This window comes from Mixophyes fleayi, chromosome 5 (genome assembly GCF_038048845.1).
Source record: "Mixophyes fleayi isolate aMixFle1 chromosome 5, aMixFle1.hap1, whole genome shotgun sequence".
Classification (NCBI taxonomy): Eukaryota; Metazoa; Chordata; class Amphibia; order Anura; family Limnodynastidae; genus Mixophyes; species Mixophyes fleayi.
The window spans coordinates 27696789-27724117 of record NC_134406.1 but is presented as its reverse complement, the minus strand read 5'-3'; the positions used below and the strand labels follow the sequence as shown (position 1 = coordinate 27724117).

Below are 27329 nucleotides of genomic sequence, written 5' to 3'. Positions count from 1 at the left end.
TAATTCTTACTTAGTGCTATTATAGGCTAAGTACACTTGTTTATCAGTACATGTCATTTTGTTTTTGTTTTGTCTGTGTGCTCAGATTCTAATGTATGGCTTCACAAATGCAGACATTAGTGACTTTCTGCGCAAAAAGTAATGTCACATGACTCAAGAAATCAAATGCAATATTCCCAATGCACAGTTGAAAACTTTGCTAGTTATTGTTTCTGTTATGGTTGAAAAATATTTGATTTTATCAGCCTCCCTGCAGCAATGAGGCCAATTGTTTTGAAGAATGCAGCAACATTGTTTCCGCAAAGTAAGAAGCTAAAAGTAGTGATAACCGGTTCCAGGTTCCATTGTAGGGAGCAGTGGGGGTGAGGTGAGGGGGGATGCAAGAACCAAGACTGCTATATTTGTGAACTCACTTGATATAGGTCTCATAACATCTCCAGCATACAAGTTTCTAGGTTATAAACATCTTTATTTTTATACCAGGAGCCAGGAGAAATGTTAATGATAATTTGCAACTCATCCTGTAATGCATATGCCTATACTAGCTCCAAATGATTAAACAGGTACAGTGTGGTTCTGCTATTCAGGACAAATATAATATTGCATTAAATAGGTAAATATTTTAGTTATACAATTCTTACAGGTTTTTTATAGAAAATTAACCTTATTGGTTTCCCTCCCAACTTTCCTTTGCCTTGAAGATCACTGGATATTACAGAAATTATTGAAATACTCATATGTTCTCTAAATATTCACAAATGTTTAATGAGGTCTATTATTATGACAGCACGGTGGCTAAGTGGTTAGCACTTCTGCCTTACAGCACTGGGTTCATGAGTTCAATTACTGACCATGGCCTTACCTGTGTGGAGTTTGTATGTTCTCGCCGTGTTTGCGTGGGTTTCCTCCGGGTGCTCCGGTTTCCTCCCACACCCCAAAAACATACTGGTAGGTTAACTGGCTGCTAACAAATTGACCCGTGTGTGTGTGTGTGTGTGTGTGTGTGTGTATATTAGGGAATTTAGACTGTAAGCTCCAATGGGGCAGGGACTGATGTGCGTGAGTTCTCTGTACAGTGCTGCGGAATTAGTGGCGCTATATAAATAAATGATGATGATGATTATCAGGATGTTATTGATAGGGTCCAGTACCTTCTAATAAACTGCAGATGGCCACGACACCGCAGTTATAGGAAACTTTGGGCACTGTCTACTCTAAAGTTTACTCTACTCTACTCTAAAACAGTAGTTATTTACCAGCAAACACAACATGAGCAATGTAGCTAGACTGGTTGCTGTCACAGATACCTGTGATTCTCAGTGGTATATGATGCAGCTAACATACTCACTGGATGCCCCAAATATAGTACACACTGTATGCCAGGTATGTTGTTCAGTAAGTATGGCGGACACACTTATCATATGTCGATTATTCCTATCATCCATGTGGCTTCTATAAATTTGGCATGGTTTTAGAATAGTGGGTGTGACCTGATAGATCAGGGCAGCATGATGGCTCACTGGTTAGCACTTCTGCCTTACAGCACTGGGGTCATGAGTTCAATTCCCGACCATGGCCTTATCTGTGAGGAGTTTGTATGTTCTCCCCATGTTTGCGTGGGTTTCCTCTGGGTGCTCCGGTTTCCTCCCACACTCCAAAAACCATACTAGTAGGTTAATTGGCTGCTAACAAATTTACCCTAGTCTGTGTGTGTGTGTGTGTGTGTGTGTGTGTGTGTGTATGTTAGGGAATTTAGACTGTAAGCCCCAATGGGGCAGGGACTGGTGTGAGTGAGTTCTCTGCACAGCGCTGCGGAATTAGTGGCGCTATATAAATAAATGGTGATGATGATGATGATGAGATCATGACTTGTCCTGATATTTTTCTTTTAAATGTTGTAAATTTTGTAACAGCAACACAGTTAAAATATTCGAGTGTTCACTGTGTATATGAACACAGAAGATTCTCTTGAAGAGTACGGACAAACATGGTCTAATTTAAATGCACAACCCATGCTTAAAGAAGCAGGGCATCGCTATGCTTTTATATATGTTTGAAATTCTTTGATGATCGGTTACTTTGTGTTTCAGGATGTGGGGGGATACAAAGTGGAGAAAGTGGAGTTATAGCAAGTCCTAACTTTCCTGAGAACTATCCCGGCTTGAGTCACTGTGCGTGGCACCTGGAAGCCCCGGAAGGACACATCATCACTGTGAGTCTTCTATAAGACACTCTCAATATATTGAAATGATTAGTGATTACTGTTCCTGCCTCAGTTGTTTCCACTGAAATGCTGTATTGTTGTTGGAGCACAAAAAGGAGAGGCATGGCTAAGTACAGCATTTCTCAGGAGCATTCACAAGATTGGTGATAGTGTCTGTAATCAAAATCTTCTAGCAGCTATATTGAGAATCTTCTGGCTACTGTGTTGAGAATCTTTTGGCAGCTGTGTCGAGAATCTTCTGGCAGCTGTATCGAGAACCTTTTTGCATCTGTGTTGAAATGCTTCCTGTACAACAACTGGTGGAATAAATTGGAATCTATTTCTGTAAAATGTATCATCAAACACTTAAATAATTTATTTAATAATGTCTTATGAATAGTATAAATATATTATAACTGTAAAAGAGCAAACATGCTCCTGTCCCTACCACCTCACCACACACCTGCAAAGATGTAATCTCTGGGGGGTATTGTCACATCCTGCAGACCACACGAGGGTTCCTTTTGGATTCTTACACCTGGGTCGGCACGTGCAATGGTTGTGCCGTCCATCACTTGTGCGTTTAACCAATCACATGTAAATTTGACCATTCTAGAACAGGTTGACTAATAAAAGCACATATGTGAATAGCTGTTATATCTTGCAGCCCATGTTTTTCAGTAATCTCTTTTATTCCGCAGCTGTCTAAAACACAACATTATTTCTCTTGCCAGCTCTCTTTTGCATATTTTGATGTGGAATACCATTCAGTGTGTCGCTGGGACTCGGTCACAATACTGAACGGCTTCTCGCCTGGGGCACCAATTATAGGACAATATTGTGGCTCTACATCCCCTGGAACGGTACAGTCCGGCTCTAATAAATTATTAGTCATTTTCAATGCTAACAATTCACTGCACGGGGGAGGATTTTATGCCAACTGGACGTCAAACTCCTTAGGTGAGTGATACTACGCTATGGTCCTATTGTTAGAGCATAGGTTAAGATGCTTTAACATAAGCTTAAATGTCCCTGACCTAAATAATTGTCTCCAGAATTTTTAAACATGTTCATTTCTGACCCATGAAACAGTGAAAAACATATTTAAGTTGCCCTTAATTCCATCACGCTATCGTTCTCAGATGTCTTGCTTCTTTGTGACAATGCCATTGGGGGCAATTATGAAAACGATTTCACCGGTAGTTGCCCATATCAACCAATCAGACATTTACTTTCCTAAACTGTAAAAGAAACGACAGTGTCTTATTGGATGCTACAGGTTACAGCACCTTTAATTTTCATAAATGTCCCCCATTGTCTCCAGGCTTTGGCTTGTTATGTTTATAATAGTTATGGTTCCTCTAATCATTCTCTATTTCCCAGGTTGTGGTGGTTACATCCATGCAGATAATGGTAACATAAAATCTCCAGGCTGGCCTTTAAATTTCCCTGCCAACAGTAGGTGCACTTGGACAATACAAACTCATGAGAGCAGCCATTTTCAATTGGCGTTCAACGACAACTTTCACATCCCGGACAGCAGCGGACAATGTCAAAGAAGCTATGTGAAGGTTCGTGGGGAATGTATTTTTCCATAAGACTTAACTTGATACATTGCATGTTATAAACTTGATAAAAATAAAGATAATAATACTATAGCACCAAAGACATCTCTCAGAACTTTGACCTATAAAAATACTTTCCATGTGCAAGTATACTAGGCTAGTTATATGTATAATTCTTATAAATGTTTGGCATGCTTCATTATAACTATGGGGTAGATTTATTAGACTTTCTAAAAAGGAAAAGTGGGGAGGTTGCCCTTAGCAACCAATCATATTCTAGCTATCACTTATCTAGTGCATTCTAGAGAATGCTAGCTGGATTCTGATTGGTTGCTATTTTGGAATGTTTGGTAAATCTACCACTATATGTGCTATATTCTGGTGGCCTGTAACATAAATGGGTTCACCATTCAAGTGAATTAATCGCACTCCACTCATTAGTTAATGTTCGAGGCAAGAAATCTACGTTATCATTAGTCCCGCACCGCACTGCTTTCTCCTCTTACCGCTTGGCCTGTTGATAACAGGCCTACCTGGTGTTGGTGCCTCTTCCCTGTGAATTTTCCATTCATACATGTAAGAGGATAGAGTAGTACCGCATGGGACTATTACAGCATCAGGTTCCCCTGCCGATCCAAAGAACAGTGCATCCATGGTATGTACAACTTATTTTTTTTAATTTAACTTACTAAAGTCCACACAAATCAAAATTTACATTTTGGGAGATTTTCTTTAATATGCAGGTGACGGTGAGGAATAGGGAGCAGTGAAAATGAGTGTGTCTGTGTACCTGATCGATGCTAGAATCACCAGCAGTGTAGTATACATGACAAACTAAAATCACCATGAAGGAGGGCGGCTACAAATGAACAGGGAAACAATGTATTTATTTAATGTTAGTATCTATAGCATCCCTTGTCAGTATTGTGAAAGAAGAGGAGTTGAGGAATCCCGAGGTTGTGTAGGTGTTATTTTCAAGGACTATCTACTTTCCATAAAACTGTAAGTCCCAGCTGACATATAGATTTCGTATAGTTTATGCATACTTGTCTACTTTCAGGCAGTGCAGTCCGGGAGATGGGCGTGACTAGAGAGGGGGAGGGGGAGGAGCCAAAATGACGCAATTGACCACGCCCCGCCCCCTCCGCCTACTAATTACGCTCTCCCAGACTGCACTGCCTGAAAGTAAGCAGGTATGCATAAACCTAATGAAGTCTATATGTCAGCTACGATTTACAGAACGGAAATGCCGTCTTGTTGCGCGGGGGCAGAGTCAAAATGACGTGATTCACCGCGAATCCCGTTATTTTGGCCAGGGTATTGCGGCATGCGGGAGACTTGCCTTCTCTCCCGGGAGAGTTGGCAAGTCTGAGTTTATGTATACACGTACTCCGGAGTTATGATCTGATTTTGTCTTTCCCTGTTGCTGATCAGATATGGAATGGGACTGAAGAGACAGAACAGTTCTTACTGGCTTCTGCTTGTGGAGATTCGGCTCCTGGTCCTGTGGTCTCTCCGGGAAGTACAGTTAAATTAACATTCCAATCACAAGATAATCCAGGAAGTGGTTTCTCAGCCAGTTTCAGCAGCAGTAAGTATAACTCTAGAAGCATCAATATCCGGGATTTACCATTAGCAGATACTGTATATTTAACATTGTGGAATTTTATTTCACTGCAAATCCTAAAATATGTCGCAGGTAGTATTATAATAACTTGCAGCACTCATATTGTTTTTGTTTGAAAATACTGTTAAAATGGATCCAATACTTTATTGCTCTGCTTTCAGCTAACTCCTTTGTGTTCCAAAAGAAACCTGTGGAATTTATGATTTAAAACAAATTGAAAATGCCCATATTTCATGTGTTCGCAATAAAAATATTTGGCATGAGGATCATAGAGACAGCGGATGTGCAAAAAAATAGGACAAAGAAACCATTCGACCTGTTAATTACCAAAATACTATAACACAATTCCTGCACTGCATAGAGCATGTCATTAACCAGAGAATGTAGCAATGAGATAAAGAATTAAAAATTAAGGGGTCTATTTATTAACCCTTACGTTAATAAGATTTTCAACCGCTTCTCATAGCAAAGCTTATAGTCTTCATTAGTCGTGGGCTTTTGCAGGATTTAGGGCTTTTCCCTTTAATAAGTAGACCTCATAACTTCTAAAGGAAGACTATACTGCCATCATTTTGTACTGCCAAACAGGGCTGTTGGGTTAGTATAAGAGCAGGTTTATATGCTATGATTTGGTGCAGGATTTAGGCCAGGTTTAGGCAAACTTATAGCTCATAAGTTGTTATTGACTATGTCCCAGAAAGGCTGAAAGCATGCTGGTGAGTTACAAATTGCTCACACCCTTCAGAGGGTCCCCAACAATGTTTGAGTTTAACTTTCTGCCATACAATGGGACCAATGCTAATTATTAAGTTGCAATCCCCTGTAAAAATCAGGTGTGTTACATATAATTTTGTTCATTTTAACCTTTTGAGTTTTATTCAAGCTGCTATAAACAAATTTGCCCACTGATATTTGATTACCCTGGCAACCACAGTCTCATGACATATGATATAGTGATAAGAGGCTTTGAACGCTCCTCTTCTCATTAAGCCCCGCCTCCTTCCTATGCCATCACATGTCCTGCAAAGAGCTCTATGACTGGCACTCATTCAGAGATCAGGTTTCACTCTTGTGGTATGAAGGAGAAACCAATGCTTCTATGTGGGACAGATGTTTGCAGTGACAGACATCTATGTATTCGTCACACAGATAGATTTTTGCAAATGGACAAATGAGTTATACACAGGGACGGCGCTACCACTAGGCATATCTAGGCGTCAGGGTGTGGTAGGAGTCTAAAACATATAGGGCCTGATTTATTAAGGAAAGTAAGGCAAAAAAAATAGTACATTTTCTTCTGGTCCAAACCATGTTACAATGCAAGGGGTGCAAATGAGTTTATTATTTTTTATAGACTGCTTTTTTCATGTAGCACACAAATACTTGATAGCTTTATTTCTACACTGCAATATAAAGTTTATCTAGGAAATGCCCTACCCTAACTATAAATCTGTCCCCACATTTTAAATGTACCTCCCCTCCAATGCAACATGGTTTTGCCAAGGTGTAAAGTTACTCATTTTTTAAAATTTACTTTCCTTAATGATTTAGGCCCATGATATCATAATGCACAAGAGGAGGTGCCTAGGGTTCCCAGAATGCATGCACCAGTCATGGTAATAGGAGAACATCTAATCAGTTTCATGTTGCAGAGGTCCAAAACCTGCTGTTTAAAAAGTAATGAGATTAAAAATATATATGTGGGATTACACCTTTATCCCGGCAGCATTACTGATCTATAGATAATGCCTTTGTGTCAGAAACAGCTGATTAGCCATAAAATGGAGACTGTTTGGGGTGTAGGGGAGCTGTAGCATCTCTTGTTCTGGAGCAGATATGTAGGTACCTTCGTAATGAACCCAAAGGTGTTTAGTGAATAACATGGTGCACTATGCACAAATGGTCTGTAATCCATAACAATCCATCAGACCCCCATTTGTCTGGCACTGTCTCAGAATTCAAGCTAATATCTAAATGATTACTTTACTTTCCATTACAGCACCTTTGTGCTCATCGCGCCATGTAAGTAATAATGCCCAAGTAGACCATTTTCTCAGATTGCAAACCCTGCAAGGTGTCAGTCCTCTAGACCTTTAGTACACCGGTTGTGTGCAGGACCAACTGCATGACGATGATTCCTGATTAGGTGAATAATGTTTTCTTTATGTTCTGCTTGCAGGATGTGGAGCTAACTTCAGAAAGCCGAGTGGTCGAATTGTGTCTTTAAACTATCCAAATAAATATGATAATAACTTGAACTGCAACTATACCATCCACACGGACAATAACATGTTCATTGTCCTGACCTTCTTGGCGTTTGAATTGGAATGTGAGTGATATGTAATTCAATATGTTTGAACTGTAAAGAGTATTAAAGAATGGGGCACATAATACAGCCTAGACAGTGTCATGATTCCTATTCCTACAAGGAGTCTACAACCAATTGTGATCATTGTATTTTTGTTTAAATGTATGACATGATTAATAATTTAGGTGTATCATTTTCAAAGGCAAAATGACTTTCATAAAGTAAAAGTTAATGAGAGTCATGTCACTGACATGTTTAGTGAATAGGGGGTGGGGGGGTTACAGGTACCTGGAGTTCTCTTAAGTCAAGAAATATTGTCCGTGCGCTAAGAGAGAAATAAAACTGCATGTCACACGCTGCCGCTCTCGGTAGCGTTCCTGGAAACACCTCTCCACCGGGCAGAGCAGCTATTGCCTGGACCATGTTTTCTGCCTCTGCAAGTCTGCATGGCTGTGGCATGGTACTGTTGGCCTTAGATCAATGTGCTATCAGACTTGGCATATTGGCCTCTTTGGAATAATGAAGCTCTGGTAGCCAACTTCTAGTTTTGCAGACATTTCTCACAAAAGGAAGGATGATTTGGCAAAGTTTGATGTTCCTCCATCTCTTGACGGACTCATAACTCTTTGTGACAAAGCTAATGGCTATTATAGAGCCAATTCTTAGGGAACAGCATAAACCTGGAAGATGTAGGCTTCTTGCTTGTCTACCAAAGATCCCATGCAGGTGGACCGTGTTCATGTTTCAAAAGATAATCCTCAGGTTTATGCATGTACCATTTTGCCAGCTAATGTCCCTTCAAGCTTATAAACACCAAAGCCTAGGGGGTTCCATCGAAGCCATCCTGGGCAATCGTAACCAAACTTTTTGTTTCCCATTCTCATTGCTCGATCCAAAACATCTTTCAGTTCTGAAACCTTCCAGGGTCTCCCAACATTTTTTTTTTTTTTAACAATCCAAAAAAATACCAGAATCCTGTCATTCTTCTTAAAATACCTCTCTACATTACAACTACTCACCAGAAAGTGATTCCAGGGGTCCGACATATGGAATTAATTTCTTGATATATTATTTATGAATCTTCACTGTGGCTCCAGCAGAGCCTTCCAGACATTGATTGAAAGTTCTGTCAGGTCCTTTCTTGGGTCCTTCATGTTTTGATACTTTCCTCTGCTCAGTCCATTCCTCCGTTGGTCCTGGATCTGCAGCCCTCTCCTTCTTCAGAAGGTTTACATTTTGCGGATGTAAATGCAGACTCCTAATCCCTGATACTACTCAAGAATGTTTTTATCACTTTTAAATGTTATGAAAGGGGATAAACACCACCTCCCCTGCCTCCACCTTGTCAGGTCTTCTGAGCATTAAGAAAACTCTTGAATTGATCACCAGAACCAATTTTGAAGGATTTGACAGATTTTGTATAAGTTTTGTACCCAAAATAAGAATCGTCTTCATGCTTCTGCTTCTTCCTCTTCCTGTTCCATGTAAGTCATGGATTTATATTTCCATGTTACTCATCTTTCACCTTCCAACAATTTTGGTGTCATCTGGTTCATTGTAGAGTGCATTTCATTCCTCTCAGAGCCCTTCCATCCTTTGTCAAGGAGGTTCTCTGTCTAATCAAAATTTTGCTTTGCTTACATATTAATAAACGCACCCAAGGTATTTCAGTATTGCCATTCTCCTCTCTCTCTTTATTTCTGCATGATTTGCTAATGGGGTAGTTGAGGAGATACACAAGGCTTCTGTAGAAGAACAAAGTATTGGAACCTGAGACTAAATGAGCACAATACAGATAATTCTTCTTCTTGAAGACAGTGTAGTATACACATGTTCAGTGGGCAAGCTGAAATACATGTATACTCTCTAAGCTGTATGTAGGCCATACACACATGTGCTGTGTAATAACATGGACTTTTCTTATATATATATATATATATATATATATATATATATATATATATATATATATACACATAGTGGTTGTGCGAAAAACTCTGTCACTTGTTGAATTTTTTGATATTAGATACATTTTTATCTGTTTTTCTTCCTGTTTATTGTATGGTTTATGCTTATTTTTCATATATATATTTTTCTTTCCATCTTTGAGAACATACAGGCAATGATCATATCAACACTGTATATGATCAGTACACTTGTTTCTCACCATTATCTTTAATCTTTAATATAGGATTCACTACTCATATAATAAGTCCTTGATTTCCGAATCCCTTCCCCATTGCGCCTAATCCCTTGATTGTTATTTTTTGATTACTAAACTGAACTAAAAATCTCGTTCAATGATGGAACGATGTCGTTACAATTCTGTCGTGGGTATGCACCGAGGACCGGCAGTGTCCATAGATCTCTATGGGGAGTCACAATCTTTTCAGCCGATGGTTATGACAGATGAAGAGCACAGATCTGAACGTAAATCGTGTGCAACGTGTATAGTGTGTACACATGAATCGACATGCTGATCGGGACTTTTTTTCTGACGTTCGTAAAATCGTTAAAGATGTCGCATCGGGAGAAAGTTCCTGTAGTGTGTACACAGCCTTATACTAAGCATTTGTCATACATATTGGTTGTTGTTTTTGTTTTTTTGCAGTACAAAACTTACATTGTTTCCAAAATAAGTAATGCTATTTTATAACGTGTGTGTTGCATATATATTCAGCATCCAAATACTTCATGTTCTTTCCCACTACATCCTGTTCATTACGTCAACTCATGACAAAAGTATAATTTTTACAGCCTAAACCAAACTGGAAGGTATTACGTGATGACTTCAGTTATAACACTATACTAATAGGATCATATATATATATACACATGTTGTGTAGCTTTTATTTACTGCATCACAGTATTTCTGGGTCTGAAAGTTGCATGCAAACTAATATTACTGTACTTTAGTCAATATTATGTCTTAATATACTATATTATATTATATGTTGTGGAATTTTACATAACAGCATACAATTGAGTTAACTGTATTAGTTTCCATTTACAGCCAGTTCATCCTGCAGTAAGGACAGAGTGAAAATATTTAGTGGAGCATCAACATCAGGAACCTCAATGACAACACTTTGTGGCGACTCAGTGCCTGCGCCGGTCAGCAGTAGAGGGACAATGACAATCAATTTCTACACCGACTCTAGTATAACTATGCATGGATTTATGGCAAGCTACAGAGTGATACGTGAGTAACTACAGTCACTGTAAGGTCATGTTATCAGCTGTGAGCTTCTGTGATTTAGAGGATCCTGCAAAAATATAGGGACCTAAAATAAAAAATAGCGTTGTATGGTTTAAGGAGTTATTAGCAACAATCAATGAGCTACTAGCAACTTTCTCCAGCATACACAAGCAGGGTCAGACTGGGCCACCGGGGGGCCAGGCTATAAACCGGTAGGCCTCAACCCTGATAGCTCCCCTCCACATTGGTGGGAGAAGCGGGTAACTTTAAAAAAAAAATAATAATACGCGTCTGCAGCGTTCCCCGACTCCTCTCTGCTCCGTTCACACTGAATGTCAGGCGTGAGGAGCGTGCGCAGAGAGGAGTCGGCAAGAAGAGAAGAAGAGAAGAAGGGAAGAAAGAAGCCGATAGAAAATTTAAGTGCAACAACGGAAGCAAGGGGGAGTAAAGGCAGCATGGCAGAGTGTGAAGGTGGAGCACAGGCAGCATGGCAGAGAGTGAGAAGGGGCCAAAGCAGCATGACAGAGTGTGAAGGGGGGCCAAAGCAGCATGGCAGAGTGTGAAGAGGGGCCAAAGCAACATGGCTGAGTATGAAGGAGGGCCAAAGCAGCATGGAGGGCGCAGTGTGATCATAAGGGGGCACAGCATGGTGATAAGGGGCACAGTAATGTGTGTGATAGCACAGCGGGCTTGTGGCAATGTAATGTGTGTGTGGTAGGTGGTGGCTAACTAATGGGTGCTATTTTGTTTGTGGGGTGATGCTGGGGCAATTTAATTTTATAGTGGGGACTATTAATTTAAGATGGGGTGGTTTGGGCACTATTAATTGAATGCGGGGCTTAGTTTGAGGAGCATGAGGTCTATTTATTAAATTTGAATATGAATTATTTAATGGCAGTGACGGTTGGGAGAAATTGGTATATTATACGTAAATGCTATTAATTTATTGCCGGTGCTGTCTGGAGAGAGGTAAATAGGTTTATTATTTAAATGGGAATACTACTACTTTAATGTTGGGGCTGGAGGAAGGCCTAAGTATTAATTGTGGGTCCTATTGATTTAACGCCGGGGCTGGTTGGAATTTTCTAAATGTACCCATTTTTTTTTCCAAATAGGGCCCCCAACATTCCAGGATCCAGACAAGCCGCAACTAAAGAAACCAGCAGCCACAGGTGGCGAAAGTGACAAGAACTGGTAGCACAGTCTGTCAAATGTTCTGAGTCTAGTGGGACAAACCCGATTTTGGTGACTGTTCTGCCCAATCTAAGGGGCAGGTCAAGACTGTGTACTCTTTATACACACACTGCATTCTTTATATACTACACTATGGTGCTAGCTGTCCTTCGTGGGCTGACCACTCCCCCTCTAGTGTCTGGTCTCGCCTCGTTGATGGCTGGCCACACCCCCTCTGGTGGGCCCCTAGCGTTCCAGACCCCCGGTGGGCCTTTCATGTGCTAGTCCGACACTGTACACAAGACATGTAGAAATATTTATATGAGAGTACAGCAAAGTAGAGTGTGTACTACTTTAAATACTTTTAATAATGAAGAATGTGTAAACTTTCACAATTGTCTGTGAACAAATAATTTTTTAGAGATCCATAACACCCCAGTGGAAGAACTATGGTAGCCACATGCCTGGGACTGTACAGTCCCTGAGTAACTCACCATCATGGCGCCTTCTCCGTACTCAACACCTCCAGTAGTGTAAATGAATACAGCGCTTAGAGCGGTGTTTCAATATGACTCCACAGCTTTCTTTCAATAAATGCTATCAAAACAGTGCAAAATGAGGTGAGTTGCTCTAGCATTGAGGAGGCACCTGAAATCACAACACTGCACTCCTGACACATTTGTGGGATGGGTTTAATCTCTAAAATAAAACGGTAACCTATTGAAATTCTTCATTAGATGCCTCATGCATGATTTTTCATCAGGTATCTATACAAGTCTTCTGTTCATGTACCTCCTCAAGATTATTCATAACATGTCCTCATTTGCTTTTCATCAAGTGTCCATTCTATGCTTTTCTTTATGTAACTCCACTAGTTTCTGTGTAAGGTGTCTTCAGTAGATGCTTTTCTTCAATGAACTCTTCTAGTTCTGTGTAAGGTGTCTTCACTAGAGGGTTTTCTTTATGTAAATCCTCTAGATTCTCTGTAAGGTGTCTTCACTAGACTTTACTTCATGTAGGTCCTCTAGATTCTGTGTAAGGTGTCTTCACTAGACTTTTCTTCATGTAACTCCTCTAGTTTCTGTGTAAGGTGTCCTCACTAGAGGGTTTTCTTTATGTAAATCCTCTAGATTCTCTGTAAGGTGTCTTCACTAGACTTTACTTCATGTAGGTCCTCTAGATTCTGTGTAAGGTGTCTTCACTAGACTTTTCTTCATGTAACTCCTCTAGTTTCTGTGTAAGGTGTCCTCACTAGAGGGTTTTCTTTATGTAAATCCTCTAGATTCTCTGTAAGGTGTCTTCACTAGACTTTACTTCATGTAGGTCCTCTAGATTCTGTGTAAGGTGTCTTCACTAGACTTTTCTTCATGTAACTCCTCTAGTTTCTGTGTAAGGTGTCCTCACTAGAGGGTTTTCTTTATGTAAATCCTCTAGATTCTCTGTAAGGTGTCTTCACTAGGCTTTTCTTCATGTAGATCCTCTAGATTCTCTGTAAGGTGTCTTCACTAGGCTTTTCTTCATGTAGGTCCTCTAGATTCTGTGTAAGGTGTCCTCACTAGGCTTTTCCTAATGTAACTCTTCAAAAGAGTTATTATGACCTGTAGCTGGTGCAAGTTATATGAGAAAAAAACACGTACCTTTGAGAGGCCCAAATCTTGAATTGGATGCGCTCAAGCTTGGCACGCCCTTACTGTACATTGGCTACGTGCATACACCCCTCTCATGCCCCGTTGTATTAAATCTGTATCATGTAAATCAATGCAGACAACTATACACTAATGTCTTCTATATTTCAGCTTGTGGAGGAACATACAATAGCACTGCTGGTGTTATACGGAGTCCTATGCATTCTTTCACCAATTACCACAACAACATGAACTGCACCTATCACATCACCGCACAGGACAACAAGATTGTAGAACTGAAGTATGTTAGGAATTTTATTGAATATTCTTTTTTTTGTAAAACAAAAATATTTCTACATTTCTGACTTTTGAAAAGTTCATAACTGCTGAAGATCTGTACATTTTCTTTAATGGTACGATTTTTAAATGTAATGGGGATGTCACATTTATGAAAACTGATCTGGTGGTGAAGAAAAGGAGTTGTTACTTTCTTAATGTTTTCTATGGGTAACACCACATTTTCTATGCAATTATCTGCGGGACGGTTTTCATAAATGCCCCCAACTATATCAAATGTAATTTAATTGAACTTGTAATTAAATTTACCTTTTAATAGAAAATATTATTTTATTATACTAATACAATTATTATCTAATAATATGAATAAAGTCCATTTACAAAGCATACTTGATAAACACCAAAAAAAGTGCCTTAGATTTGCACCAGTGCATCTGGATTGTCCATACAGTGCATGTTAAGCTGCACACCTAGGGGGAAATTTATCAAACCTTCTAAAAAGGAAAAGTGGAGGTGTTGCCCATAGCAACCAATCAAAGTCTAGCTATAATTTATCTAGTACAGTCTAGAAAATGGTAACTAGAATCTGATTGGTTGCTATGGGCAACACTTTTCACTTTTAGAAGCTTTCGTAAATCTAGAGTCTTCTCTCAGGAGACGCCTCTTCAACGTAGAAGTGTGCAGAGAGGCGAGAATTACTGGCAAGGTGCACTAAGCAAAAGTGTAAACACCACAACAAATTCCAGTCTCTGACTACTTTACTACCACCTCTTTCCATAAAATTACATTTTCTCGTTTTCTTCTATAATACTGTTTGATTTAGAATGATTTATGGTTTAACCTAATTATTATTTTTTTTTAAATAAATTAATTATTTTGATATATGATTCCAGATTTAACCAGTTTGATGTTGAGGCGTCATCGTCCTGTTTATATGATAGTGTTGCTGTCTATGACGGGTCAGACATCTACAGTACACTGATTGGCAGGTTCTGTGGGAAGGTTACACCTCCGGTTATAAGGAGTTCCAGCAATAACCTATTCCTAGTCTTTAAGACTGATAGTGTTACCACTGCTGGTGGCTGGAGAGCATCATTCAGACAGACATTAGGTAAGTACTGACTGCTGACATTTTATGGACAAATATCCGATAAGTATAGAAACAGAAGCCCCTATATAGACATATATTTGTTGTGTTCATTATTTGCAATTGTCTTATGAGTCTTTTGAATGTATTTTTTAAGCTCTGCTAGTCCACTCTGTGTTATCTCATCCAAACCTCCACCTCCTCCCTGCCCAGCCCAGGGACAGGTTTCAGAATGGGCTGCAGCGCACTCCCCGTCAGTACTACACCAGGTATACAGTGAAAGGACACAGCTTTAATACTTGAGCCCCTCCCCTCTGCTCTTTTTTCCTTTAGCCCTCTGAAACTCTGCCACATTAGGCACGAGTTGTGGAGGAGTGTGTGTGTGTGTGTGTGTGTGTACACATATATGTTTATATATTGGGGGAACTAGCTTCCACTGACAAACTTAGGCTTGTTAAAGGAAAAGAAGCTTTTATTTGTCAGCAACATATTATAAATGATATGCTCCTAGCCCCCATTCAGGGCACTGCCTCACTGCTTCGGCCTTCTCTATGGAGTGAGCAGCTAAGCTGCTTACCACTTTCTGTCTCACTATCAACAGTCTCTCTATCGTCTGTCTCCTGTAAGTTACACACCTGCCTCACCCTGGGCCCTCAGCTCATCCCTGAACTGTCCTCTCACACTCTCTGCCTCTCGTAGCACACACACAGCCTCACAGTACGCCCTCTACTCAGCTCCTCACTGAGGCCTGTATTGAACTCTCCGAGATTCAGATAGGAGTGGTCACTGGTCACACAAGTTTCAATCCTGTGGGTGAGAATTCCAAATTCTAGGTCATGAACAGGTGGCAAACTAGCACCACCTAGCCTTTAATCACCATGATATTTACATATTTATTTACATATATAGATACAATTCTGGTCAACATTATTGGCACTCCTGAATTTTTTTTGCACAGTCTGTACAATATCTTTACAAATAAATGGAAATGTACCAACTTTGTATCATCAAAATATTTTTATAGGATGTCCAAAGTTATGTCTTTTTCAAATTATAAGTAGTAATGTCAAAGATGAAATATAAAGACAGTTTTAAAGGCAGCCTTCTGTAATATTTGGTTGTCCACCTTTTGGCAAAAGTGACTACCTCCAAACGTTTCTAGTAGCCATCTATAAGCTTCTTGCATCTGTCTGCTGGTAGTTTCTCCCACTCTTCCATGGCAATTTGTTGAAGCTCTTGAATGTTTGCAGGATTCCTTATCTCAATGGCAGATTTCAGCTCTCTCCAAAGATTTAAAATTGGTTTGAGGTCATTGCTGTTTAAAACAGTTCATTGTTTCCTTTTCAACCATTCTTTTGTGCCTTTGGATGTGTGTTTTGGGTCTTTATCATGGCGGAGGGCCCATGTTCCTCAACCTAAACCTAGTTCTCTTACACTGGGTGGCACATTTCGCTCCAAAATGCCATGGTAATCCTCTGGACTTCATGATTCCTTCAATATAGTCATGGCCTCCAGTACCAGAGGCAGCAAAGCAGCCCCACAACATTATGGATCCTCCACCATGTTTAACCGTAGGTAGGGTATTTTTCTCTGTAAAAGTTTAATTTTGTCGCCTATAAACAAATCGCTGCTCTGCATTGCCAAAGAGTTCTATTTTGGTTTCATCTGTCCACAGAAAATTTGCCCAGAAGGATTGTTCTTTGTCTAGGTTCATTTTGACAAGGATCAGTCGTTCCTTTTTATGTCTTTGTCTCAGCAGTGAGGTCTTTCTTGTCCTTCACACATAAAGACCTTCTTGGTTTAGTGTGTGAGTTATGGTATGAAACCATCACTCTATATTGTTCCAGGTCAGTCTTCAGATTTTTGGATGTTTTATGTGGTGTTTAATCCACAATTCGTACCAACCTTCGAAGATTTCTCTTATTAATTTTTCTCTTTCCCCCACGTCCAGGGAGGTTCTTCACAGTTCCATGAGTATCAAACTTCTTAATAACATTGCACACTGGTGAAACAAGGATGCCAAGGTCTTTGGAGATGGCCTGGTACCCCTTAGAGGTCTTGTGTTTGGTGATAATAGCACTTACGCTCTCAGACAGCTCTCTTGTCTTCACCATTGTGACAAAGTAACAGGGAATAAAAGGTGGACTTTTTAATTAAACATTAAAGCTATAATTCAATGGTTAATTCAAGTCCTGTGAGCACTGACAAGTTATCACAGGTGATTCTAATTTCTAATTAATCACACTTGATTCTAATCTAGCTCTTTTTTTTATTCAAATTGATTTGAATTGCTCAAAAGGGTGCCAATAATTATGTCATGGCAAATTTTAAATTTTTATAGTTTTTCTTACTATTGCTTTTTAAAATTATTATTATTATTATTATTATATCCTTAGCTGTTATCTGCCAAACATGCGTGTCTTTAGACCAAAGCTGTTTCACTGCAGTCCTTTTCAGGAGATATTGTACATGATTCAGGGGTGCCAATAATGTTGAACACAACTGTATATATTTGGCGGAATTTGGTTTCATTCCTGCCAGTCCAATCCCAACCACACCACAATTGACAATACTCGCTAAAATTAATATACAAGTTGGCTTATATAAGAGTTTCTTCTAATATTCATAAATAAAGCTCTTAAGAACGGAAGATATTTGGGATAACATTCTGATCTTGCAAGGAGATATTTTCCTATAAACAGGATCCCACTGAAATCAAAGCAGCCAGTATTTCAATTGAAGAACAATGTAGCCAAAAGTAGCTGAACACCTAGAATAGTTTGCACTCTCGTGTACAGTAAATTCAAATACAATGTCATATAGATCTATACATTTTATTACCAGTCCTTTTATGTAAGAAAACTTTAGGTGTAGTAGACCTTGAAATATTTTGGTTCTGTCACATGCCAGTAAAACATATATATATATATATATATATATATATATATATATATATATATATATATATATATATATATATTTATACATTTAAATATTAAGGTCATTTTGTGAAGTGGTCCTTGATTTTGGAAAGGTTGTTTATGTACATCAGCAGCTATTTATATAGACACTAATTCCACAACGCTGTACACAGAACTCACTCACATCAGTCTCTGCCCCATTGGAGCTTACAGTCTAAATTCCCCAACATACACAGACCAAGTGAGACTAAGGTCAATTTAATAGCAGTCAATTAACCTAGCAGTATGTTTTTGGAGTGTGGGAGGAAACCGGAGCACCCGGAGGAAACCCACACAAACACGGGGAGAACATACAATCTCCACACAGATAAGGAATGAAACTCATGACCTCAGTGCTGTGAGGCAGAAGTGCTAACCACTAAGCCACCGTGCTGTACTATGTAGATAGCATGTCCCTTTTCCAGCTGTTTAGAAAACTACAACTCCCAGCGTGCACTAGATTCAGGACTTAACAAAAGCTGTAGAGTGACATCCTGCCTAACAGTGTGTAAATACTATATTATTAGTATATATTATTGTGCTACTTTTATGTGTCTAATATATGTTCAGTGTGAACAGAGATTTGCATTAACTTCATTCCTGCAGTGATTTATATAATATATATCTACTAGTGTGAATACATTACTGAAACTGGCGTGCATCAGGTAATTCCTGTACATTTTCCTTAGTCCCTGCTGTTCAATACCTCTAACCTCCTCATTATTTCATTGCTGTTCCCTATTGAAGTATTCCCACCCAGGGGCCGTGTCTGTAGATAAATGAAGTCACATGTGTGAGCCACAAGTCATATTAGTCACAGGGTGACCTCAAAATACCTCTTGGTAATTAGTAACTTGATATAGACAGTTCTTCATTTTTTACTATTGGATATTGAACACATGACAAATGAAAGAAAGTAAGACTGTCTTCTCATAACAGGGCAAGTTGTAGTCTGAATAGTTAGTTTATCTGAGGTATTAGGATACCTTGTTATGAAGTCATTAGAACTAATGCATGGCATGCAGTTTGAATACTATGCATAAATATTTGCTCAATTAAATACATTTTTTGCATTGAGACTTTTTTAAGTGGATGCTGGTTTCTGTTTTGCCGGAAATAAGTTTCTTTTTGGCTTAATCAGAAGAGATAGGACTTTTGATAGTTTATTGGAATCAATATAAGTCTGTCATATAAGGAAAAATAGGCAAAATTTAGAAAAAAAAATGCACTTTTTCAGGAGTCTGTTTATTTATAACTTTTTTTCTGTTGTTCCCAGCACTAAATGATTTAGTGCAGTGTAAAATTTGCGTGCTTCTATTAGATCCAGATTACATTGACCCAATAGTCATACATTGCTATGTAATAGGAGATTCACAGCATCACATAGCTGGGAGTGGGGCCTGATGATGCAAATCACATGGTTAAGCCCCATCTCTTCCAGAAGGACTCCCCGAATTTTCAGGGAGCATCCCAAAAATTCCGGGAGAGCTGACAAGTATGCTAATAGTGATTCCTGATGTACTGCCCTGGGACGGAGGCTTGGTGGGGAAAAAACTTGTGACATCACTGCAGTGACATCACAGGAATTCCTCCTGAAAATATGAAGCAGCACATTGTATTCACTGTGAATGTAGCGTGGTGCTAGGGACCAAATTATATGGTTCCTGGCACCCTCTCTGGGTCCACAAGTTGAAAGCCTGTATTTATGGCCATTTTAAAATGGCAGCACAGATTTGCAAGGCCACCAATCTACCATTTGAATGCATTTGCCAAATAGGAAGGGGGTGTGATATATAAATATTCTTAGATACTACTGTGGTGCTACTAAGTCTACCATTCACTGGCAAGTGCCATTTTTTTCTCTTCTTTTCCCTATATTACCATTATCTCCTCTGTGAGCTCTCCTGTGAGGCTTATTGATGCATAAGAGTTCTCTCAAACTACAATAGGGGGTGTGGCCTAGTGGCAAGGAGTATGTGTGGAATCAGGGTGGGCGGGCCCTGGGCGTGGTCAGCGAGGAGATTCACAGTGTCAGTGGAAGGTACAAGATGCCCTGGGTGCTTCTCCCCTCACACAATGTACTGCCTTAGGTGCCCCCTGTTTGTTTCAGCTATAACTGGAGCTGGTTTGTCAAATTGTTGTGATAATGAAAATATATTTGTAGTGTCCCCCAAAGTCTACTCAGACCTTCTGGATCACCTTCTAATAATAAAATAAAATAAAATATTAAATGAAAAAAATAAAATAAGTTAAAATAGTTAAATTCTGGCCCCTATATATTTCCCTAAACTAGAGAAAATTGCATTGTAGATATCAACATAAACTGTAGATATAGAGGAACATATTTAAGGACATAAAGTTCTATGTCTCAGAGCTAATATGGAGAAAGAGTGAAATATGGCCACTCACTCTTCTGTATTTGCCTTTGGCCATATATTGTAGACCATGGACAGAGGGGAAGTCAGGGTGGAGTAAATTCATACATGTAATAATATTATTCAAGGCCTGTTGTGCCGCTCCTTCCTGACCTATGTGCAGCAATATCCTCCATCATCTCTGAGGTGGTGAAGGTCAGCTCTGCTTTCAAGTTAAACCCCATCCCAGGTGATTACTTCTCTGGTGTTCTGAGTTCCAGGAGATCTGGCTGTTCTGACACACATCTGGTTCTGCTCTCCTAGCTTCCTCTGGCAGCATATTGTCAATGGTTAACATGCTGCCTGTATGATAAAAGACAGGATCAGCAGGAGCAATGAGAGTACGGCAGACATCAGGGGTCTCTCCTCGCTGCAAGCAGGGAATGATCAGAGAAGTGTCAGGCGTGAGTGACCAGCCTGGATCAGACGGAATGTCGGTAACCAAGTAGTAATCTTTTGGGATGGAGTTTAACATGATCATCCACCAAAAGCTGCATTTTCATTTTGGGGGGCAATTCGCCTTTAATTAATACAAAGAACTTTCTATGATTTAATGGGGGCATTACATATACTAGGGCTTAAGGCTATTGCCCCACTTCCGTTATCCATAAGTTTGCTCTGCTTACTAGGAATAATCTTTTATGAAGTTAGTACAAGTCAGTAGACCCTACATAGGTATGCAGGTGTTCTACCTAAGTATGACTCATCTTTTGTGTCGCTATACATGTACTATATAGTAATTAACTCATTGGGCCTGAGTCATTAAGGAAAGTAGGGCAACAAAAGGAGTAAATGTTCTCTGGGACAAACCATGTTACAAAGCAAGGGGTGCAACTTAGTTTATTATTTTGCACATAACTTAAATACTGGTTGTTTTTTCATGCAGCACACAAACACTGGATATATTTATTTTTACACTGAAATGTAAAGTTGATCTAGGACATGTCCTACGCCAACTATAAATTTGTCCCCACATTTTAAATTTACCTCCCCCTCCAATGTAACATGGTTTTGCCCAGGTGCAAAGTTACTCCTTTTTTATGCTTTGCTCTCCTTAATGATTCAGGCCCATTATGTGCAGTTCATACTGTAATATATGCATAGTAATAAGTATGATGGGTGTAACACAAAGACAACTTCTTCTTTCATATCACATAATTCTTATGACACTTGATGAACACAAAGAGGTTGAAGCAATTCCAGTGACTAAAAGTCATGCGTTTTGCATCACAATAAATCACACATTAATGCTGTGGCAGAGGCTCAGCCAAGTAATCAGAACACCACAAGCTATATATACTATATATATACTGTGATAAGTCAGATGACTGTAAGACACGAACATGATCACAACCAGCAGTCACAAGATTGTGGTGTTCTCTAGGTCATATGGCCAACTTTATGCTGGCAATCACCATTGTGGCAGAATTCTGTATCAATCAATGGGCCTGTGCCTACAAGATAACTTACATAAACATTTCCAGTATATATAGATTTGAAGAGTCAGAATTGCAGATAGTTTAGATGAAGTCATCCTGTAGCTATTTATATAGCGCCACTAATTCCGCAGCGCTGTACAGAAAACTCATTCACATCAGTCCCTGCCCCATTGAAGCTTACAGTCTAAATTCCCTAAGACACATACACACAGACAGACAGACAGACTAGGGTCAATTTGATAGCAGCCAATTAACCTTCTAGTATGTTTTTGGAATGTGGGAGAAACCGGAGCACCCGGAGGAAACCCACGCAAACACGGGATCTTTAACCACTGCAGGAGTGCAGACGCTAAGGGGCCCAGAGGGGGGGCCCGCTCTGTGCTCAGCACAGCAGCTCAGGAGCCTCTTCTGAGCATACGCAGGTTTGGTGCATGTGCAGTGAAGCCCCTATTGGGGGTTATTCTTTGCATTTGCTGGAGGCCTGGAGACTGGAGCGGCATTGCTAGGCCCTAACCTAAATTTTGCTATGGGGTCCGACGTTGACGCATTCCGTCTTATATTTTATCTTCTTAGTTCATATCTGAATTTGTTAAGGTCCTATAAAATATTAGGGCAATCTGCAAATACAGTATACAGATTTTCACCAAAATGGCATAGTATCAACACACTACATTTAAATCAAAGAAATGTATCACTAGACAATCATATAAGTTGATGCAGGTAATCATTTTAACAGTTTTTGACAGTCACTATATGTTGGCTATTATTTATTTTATACACTTTCTTTCTAATAGTGTGCTCAAAAGATCTTGCAGTGTTTAATAATTATTAGTCAGACAATCTTTATTGGTATAGGTTTAACTCTTAACGTTTCAGTGCACGTTTAGAGACCTGTTCGGCTTTGCCCCTGTTAAAGTACGGAGTAATGCGCTCCTTGCGGTCACAAAGGTTGCACAACCTGAAAGACAAATGTATGTTCTGCCACTACGCAAAGAGCCTGTTCCTGTAACAATGTGCCCCCTCCATCCCTAGCTGATTTTTAGATCCCTATTTTGCTCCACCTCCTCATTTCCAGCCTCCCCTAAGCTTACTAAACGTGATTCAAGACCAATCTTTATATATCTCACAAAGGGTTGGGTTGGGTTTGGGAGAGTTCAAGCTAGAACCAGTGTCATCCCAAACCTAACATTAACTCATAGCTACAAGCAACGCTCACACTTTAAAATACAGAATTGTACCAATCCTAACCCTAACCCCAAATCCAAAAGAGGAAGATGAGAAGCTGGCATCTAATGCTTTTCCATGTCAACGGCTGGCACTCACCGTGGGGGCTAGTAAAACTACTGAATGAGTTACAATATGTCACTCTGTTTCTTAGGTGTCTCCTAACTATTGGCAAACTAGGCAACCTCCTAGCTTCAACTAGTGGTAGCAGCATCCCTGCATCAACTACTTGGAGCTAAGAACTAGCACAGTGCCCATATCCACCAACTGTCTGAAGCCTGGAACTACACAATACCACAGTGCACATAACAACCAACTGCCTGCAGTCAGTAACTAGCACAGTACATGTATCCACCAACTGCCCAGAGCCTGGAACTAGCACAGTACATGTATCCACCAACTGCCCAGAGGCTGGAACTAGCACAGTACATGTATCCACCAACTGCCCAGAGCCTGGAACTAGCACAGTACATGTATCCACCAACTGCCCAGAGCCTGGAACTAGCACAGTACATGTATCCACCAACTGCCCAGAGCCTGGAACTAGCACAGTACATGTATCCACCAACTGCCTAGAGCCGGGAACTAGCACAGTACATGTATCCACCAACTGCCCAGAGCCTGGAACTAGCACAGTACATGTATCCACCAACTGCCCAGAGCCTGGAACTAGCACAGTACATGTATCCACCAACTGCCCAGAGCCTGGAACTAGCACAGTACATGTATCCACCAACTGCCCAGAGCCTGGAACTGGCACAGTACATGTATCCACCAACTGCCCAGAGCCTGGAACTAGCACAGTACATGTATCCACCAACTGCCCAGAGCCTGGAACTAGCACAGTACATGTATCCACCAACTGCCCAGAGCCTGGAACTAGCACAGTACATGTATCCACCAACTGCCTAGAGCCAGGAACTAGCACAGTACATGTATCCACCAACTGCCTAGAGCCTGGAACTAGCACAGTACATGTATCCACCAACTGCCCAGAGCCTGGAACTAGCACAGTACATGTATCCACCAACTGCCCAGAGCCTGGAACTAGCACAGTACATGTATCCACCAACTGCCCAGAGCCTGGAACTAGCACAGTACATGTATCCACCAACTGCCCAGAGCCTGGAACTAGCACAGTACATGTATCCACCAACTGCCCAGAGCCTGGAACTAGCACAGTACATGTATCCACCAACTGCCCAGAGCCTGGAACTAGCACAGTACATGTATCCACCAACTGCCCAGAGCCTGGAACTAGCACAGTACATGTATCCACCAACTGCCCAGAGCCTGGAACTAGCACAGTACATGTATCCACCAACTGCCCAGAGCCTGGAACTAGCACAGTACATGTATCCACCAACTGCCTAGAGCCAGGAACTAGCACAGTACATGTATCCACCAACTGCCTAGAGCCTGGAACTAGCACAGTACATGTATCCACCAACTGCCCAGAGCCTGGAACTAGCACAGTACATGTATCCACCAACTGCCTAGAGCCTGGAACTAGCACAGTACATGTATCCACCAACTGCCCAGAGCCTGGAACTAGCACAGTACATGCAGTGCCGTAACTAGACATTTTAGTGCCCTGGGCGAGACAGGGCACCGGCGCCCCCCATCTAAGTGGGAGTGACATTTGCCAAGTGGGTGTGGCCAACCTAATGTGGGGGTGTGGCTAGCACTTTACTGAATGAATTCTTTTGTATTGCTGTGTAGTTGGTAGCCTCAAAAATACAGGTGTAACCTATACAAATTTCTCTCACTATAGGGAAGAAATATAAGAGCCCTTGGCTACACCTGTATTTTTTGCAATAGACACTATGTGGAGGAAAATAGAAATCATAGATTATGAATATGAAAATGACAAATTTTCTATTTCCTGTACTTTACACGACATACACTATATAAATTTGGATTTTTAAATACATATAAACCCAGTGCTGGAAGTGGGCTGCAGGATGACAAGTAAGAGGAATAGGGGAGAAGATGGTGCAAGGGGGTAGATGAGAGGGACAGGGGAGAAGGTGGCACAGAGGGGGTAGTAGATGAGAGAGCCTGGGGACAAGGTGGCACAGAGGGGGTAGTAGATGAGAGAGCCTGGGGACAAGGTGGCACAGAGGGGGTAGTAGATGAAAGGGCCTGGGGACAAGGTGGCACAGAGGGGGTAGTAGATGAGAGAGCCTGGGGACAAGGTGGCACAGAGGGGGTAGTAGATGAGAGAGCCTGGGGACAAGGTGGCACATGGGGGGGGGGGAGTAGATGAGAGGAACTGGGGAGAAGGTGGCACAGGGGGGTAGATGAGAGGGACTGTGGAGAAGGTGGGACAGGGGGGTAGATGAGAGGAACTGAGAAGGTGGGACAGGGGGGTAGATGAGAAGGACTGGGGAGAAGGTGGCACAGGGGGGTAGATGAGAGGGACTGTGGAGAAGGTGGGACAGGGGGGTAGATGAGAGGGACTGGGGAGAAGGTGGCACAAGGGGGTAGATGAGAGGGACTGGGGAGAAGGTGGCACAGATGGGGTAGATGAGAGGGACAGGGGAGAATACATAAATGCAAAATACCAAAAAATACAATACCAAAAAATAATCATTATACATTTTCATGTCCCCTGCCCCCATAGATTTTGCTTCCCCACTACACTCCCTCAGTTTTTGCTCCTGGATGGAGCACCCTATTTCCTATTTTTTTTTTTTAAATATATATTTTAATTACAATATAACATTTACTTACCTATTTTTCTTCCCTCCTGGATGGTCAGCATAGCAGTCAGCAGTAGATGCAGGGGACTCACTCTCTCTGCTCAGCAATGGCCGCTCCTCACTTTCTTTTCAGAGGGGGGGGTGGAGCGGAGCACAGCATCCTGGAAGGGGAGGGGGCGGGTCCTGACAAATAACTTTATACACACTGTCTGACAGACAGTGTGATCATTCTTTGACCAGCCACCACACTAGCCCCTCCCCCGACTCGCGGCACCCGACCCCCCCTCCCCCGACTCGCGGTAACCGACCCCCCCTCCCCCGACTCGCGGCACCCCCCCTGCATGAGTCGCGGGGGGGGGGGGGCAATATTTTTTTATTTTATTTAATTTTTTTTAGATACTTTTTTTTTACTTTGAGCCACAGAGGGGAAGGTAGCGGCGGCTGCTGCGCCCCCTCGGGCTTGCGCTCGGGGCGACGGCACCGCCCGCACCACCCTAGTTACGGCTCTGAGTACATGTATCCACCAACTGCCCAGAGCCTGGAACTAGCACAGTACATGTATCCACCAACTGCCTAGAGCCTGGAACTAGCACAGAGGCTGTAATATTCAACTGTCCAGAGCCAGAAATTAGTGCTGCATCTGTAATTGTAAACGGTATGGAGTCAGGAACTAGCCCAGCATCTCTATCAATAAACATGTATCTCCACCAGCAGCTACAAATATTATCCTGCTACCTTACGTATAAAGTATTCCCACCTCTTGGATTGTAACCTTGTTTGGGCAGAGCCATCTTTACCATATGTTTCATTTCATTGTATGTTGTTTGTTTGTTGCATTGTGTAATATGTTGATGCTCCCTCTCCCCAATAAATTGGGGGGGGGGGGGGCGAGCCCGTTCTACAGGTATAGTTAGGGGGTACATGCATTTTTACATTTCCTGAAGTGAGACTATCCTTTAAGGTTTCATTTTGTAATGACATAATAATTTAAATTAGTAATTAACTTATTGCAGCATGAAGCGGATAGGAGTTCTAGTTCAGAAACAAGCTGAACGATGAGGGTTGTAGCATATTGGGAAACGAGGATGTTTGTTTTTGATGCACATTTTTCAGCTACACGTAATATTACTTATTAATTTATGTGATCCCTGCAACCATTTTATACTGCACTTTTAGTAGTTCAAATGCTGTACAACAGCGCCCTCTCCAGGAATAATATAAACTTGCACTTTAGTTTTCCCATATTACAACTTGTTTTATCTGCATTCTTATAAAGGACATGATCAAATGTATGAAAGATGACAAGTTACATGATCACATACAGTGCTTTTTTTGTAAGAGAAAAGATGCCGGAACTTAGTTCCTGTGAGTTCTATGACAAAAAAAGCACTGATCACATGTATCATTTCAGAGATGTACCTGGCATCTTCATTAAATCAACAGCATGTATTTGTGTCACCATAAGAGCTAACTATCCAGCATCATGAATAAAACCATGAAAAC

The 27329-nt window shown here is 40.8% G+C and overlaps 1 protein-coding gene across 1 annotated transcript in view; it reads left to right on the top strand.

The window, feature by feature from the left end:
* Window positions 1-27329, top strand: part of CUBN (cubilin) — a 184331-nt gene that overhangs the window by 143015 nt on the left and 13987 nt on the right. The window contains exons 52-59 of the mRNA XM_075211910.1: window positions 2091-2212; window positions 2938-3163; window positions 3587-3774; window positions 5203-5359; window positions 7575-7724; window positions 10717-10905; window positions 13872-14001; window positions 14891-15108. Coding sequence (XP_075068011.1) covers window positions 2091-2212; window positions 2938-3163; window positions 3587-3774; window positions 5203-5359; window positions 7575-7724; window positions 10717-10905; window positions 13872-14001; window positions 14891-15108 — 1380 coding nt within the window. The remainder of the gene's footprint in view (window positions 1-2090; window positions 2213-2937; window positions 3164-3586; window positions 3775-5202; window positions 5360-7574; window positions 7725-10716; window positions 10906-13871; window positions 14002-14890; window positions 15109-27329) is intronic.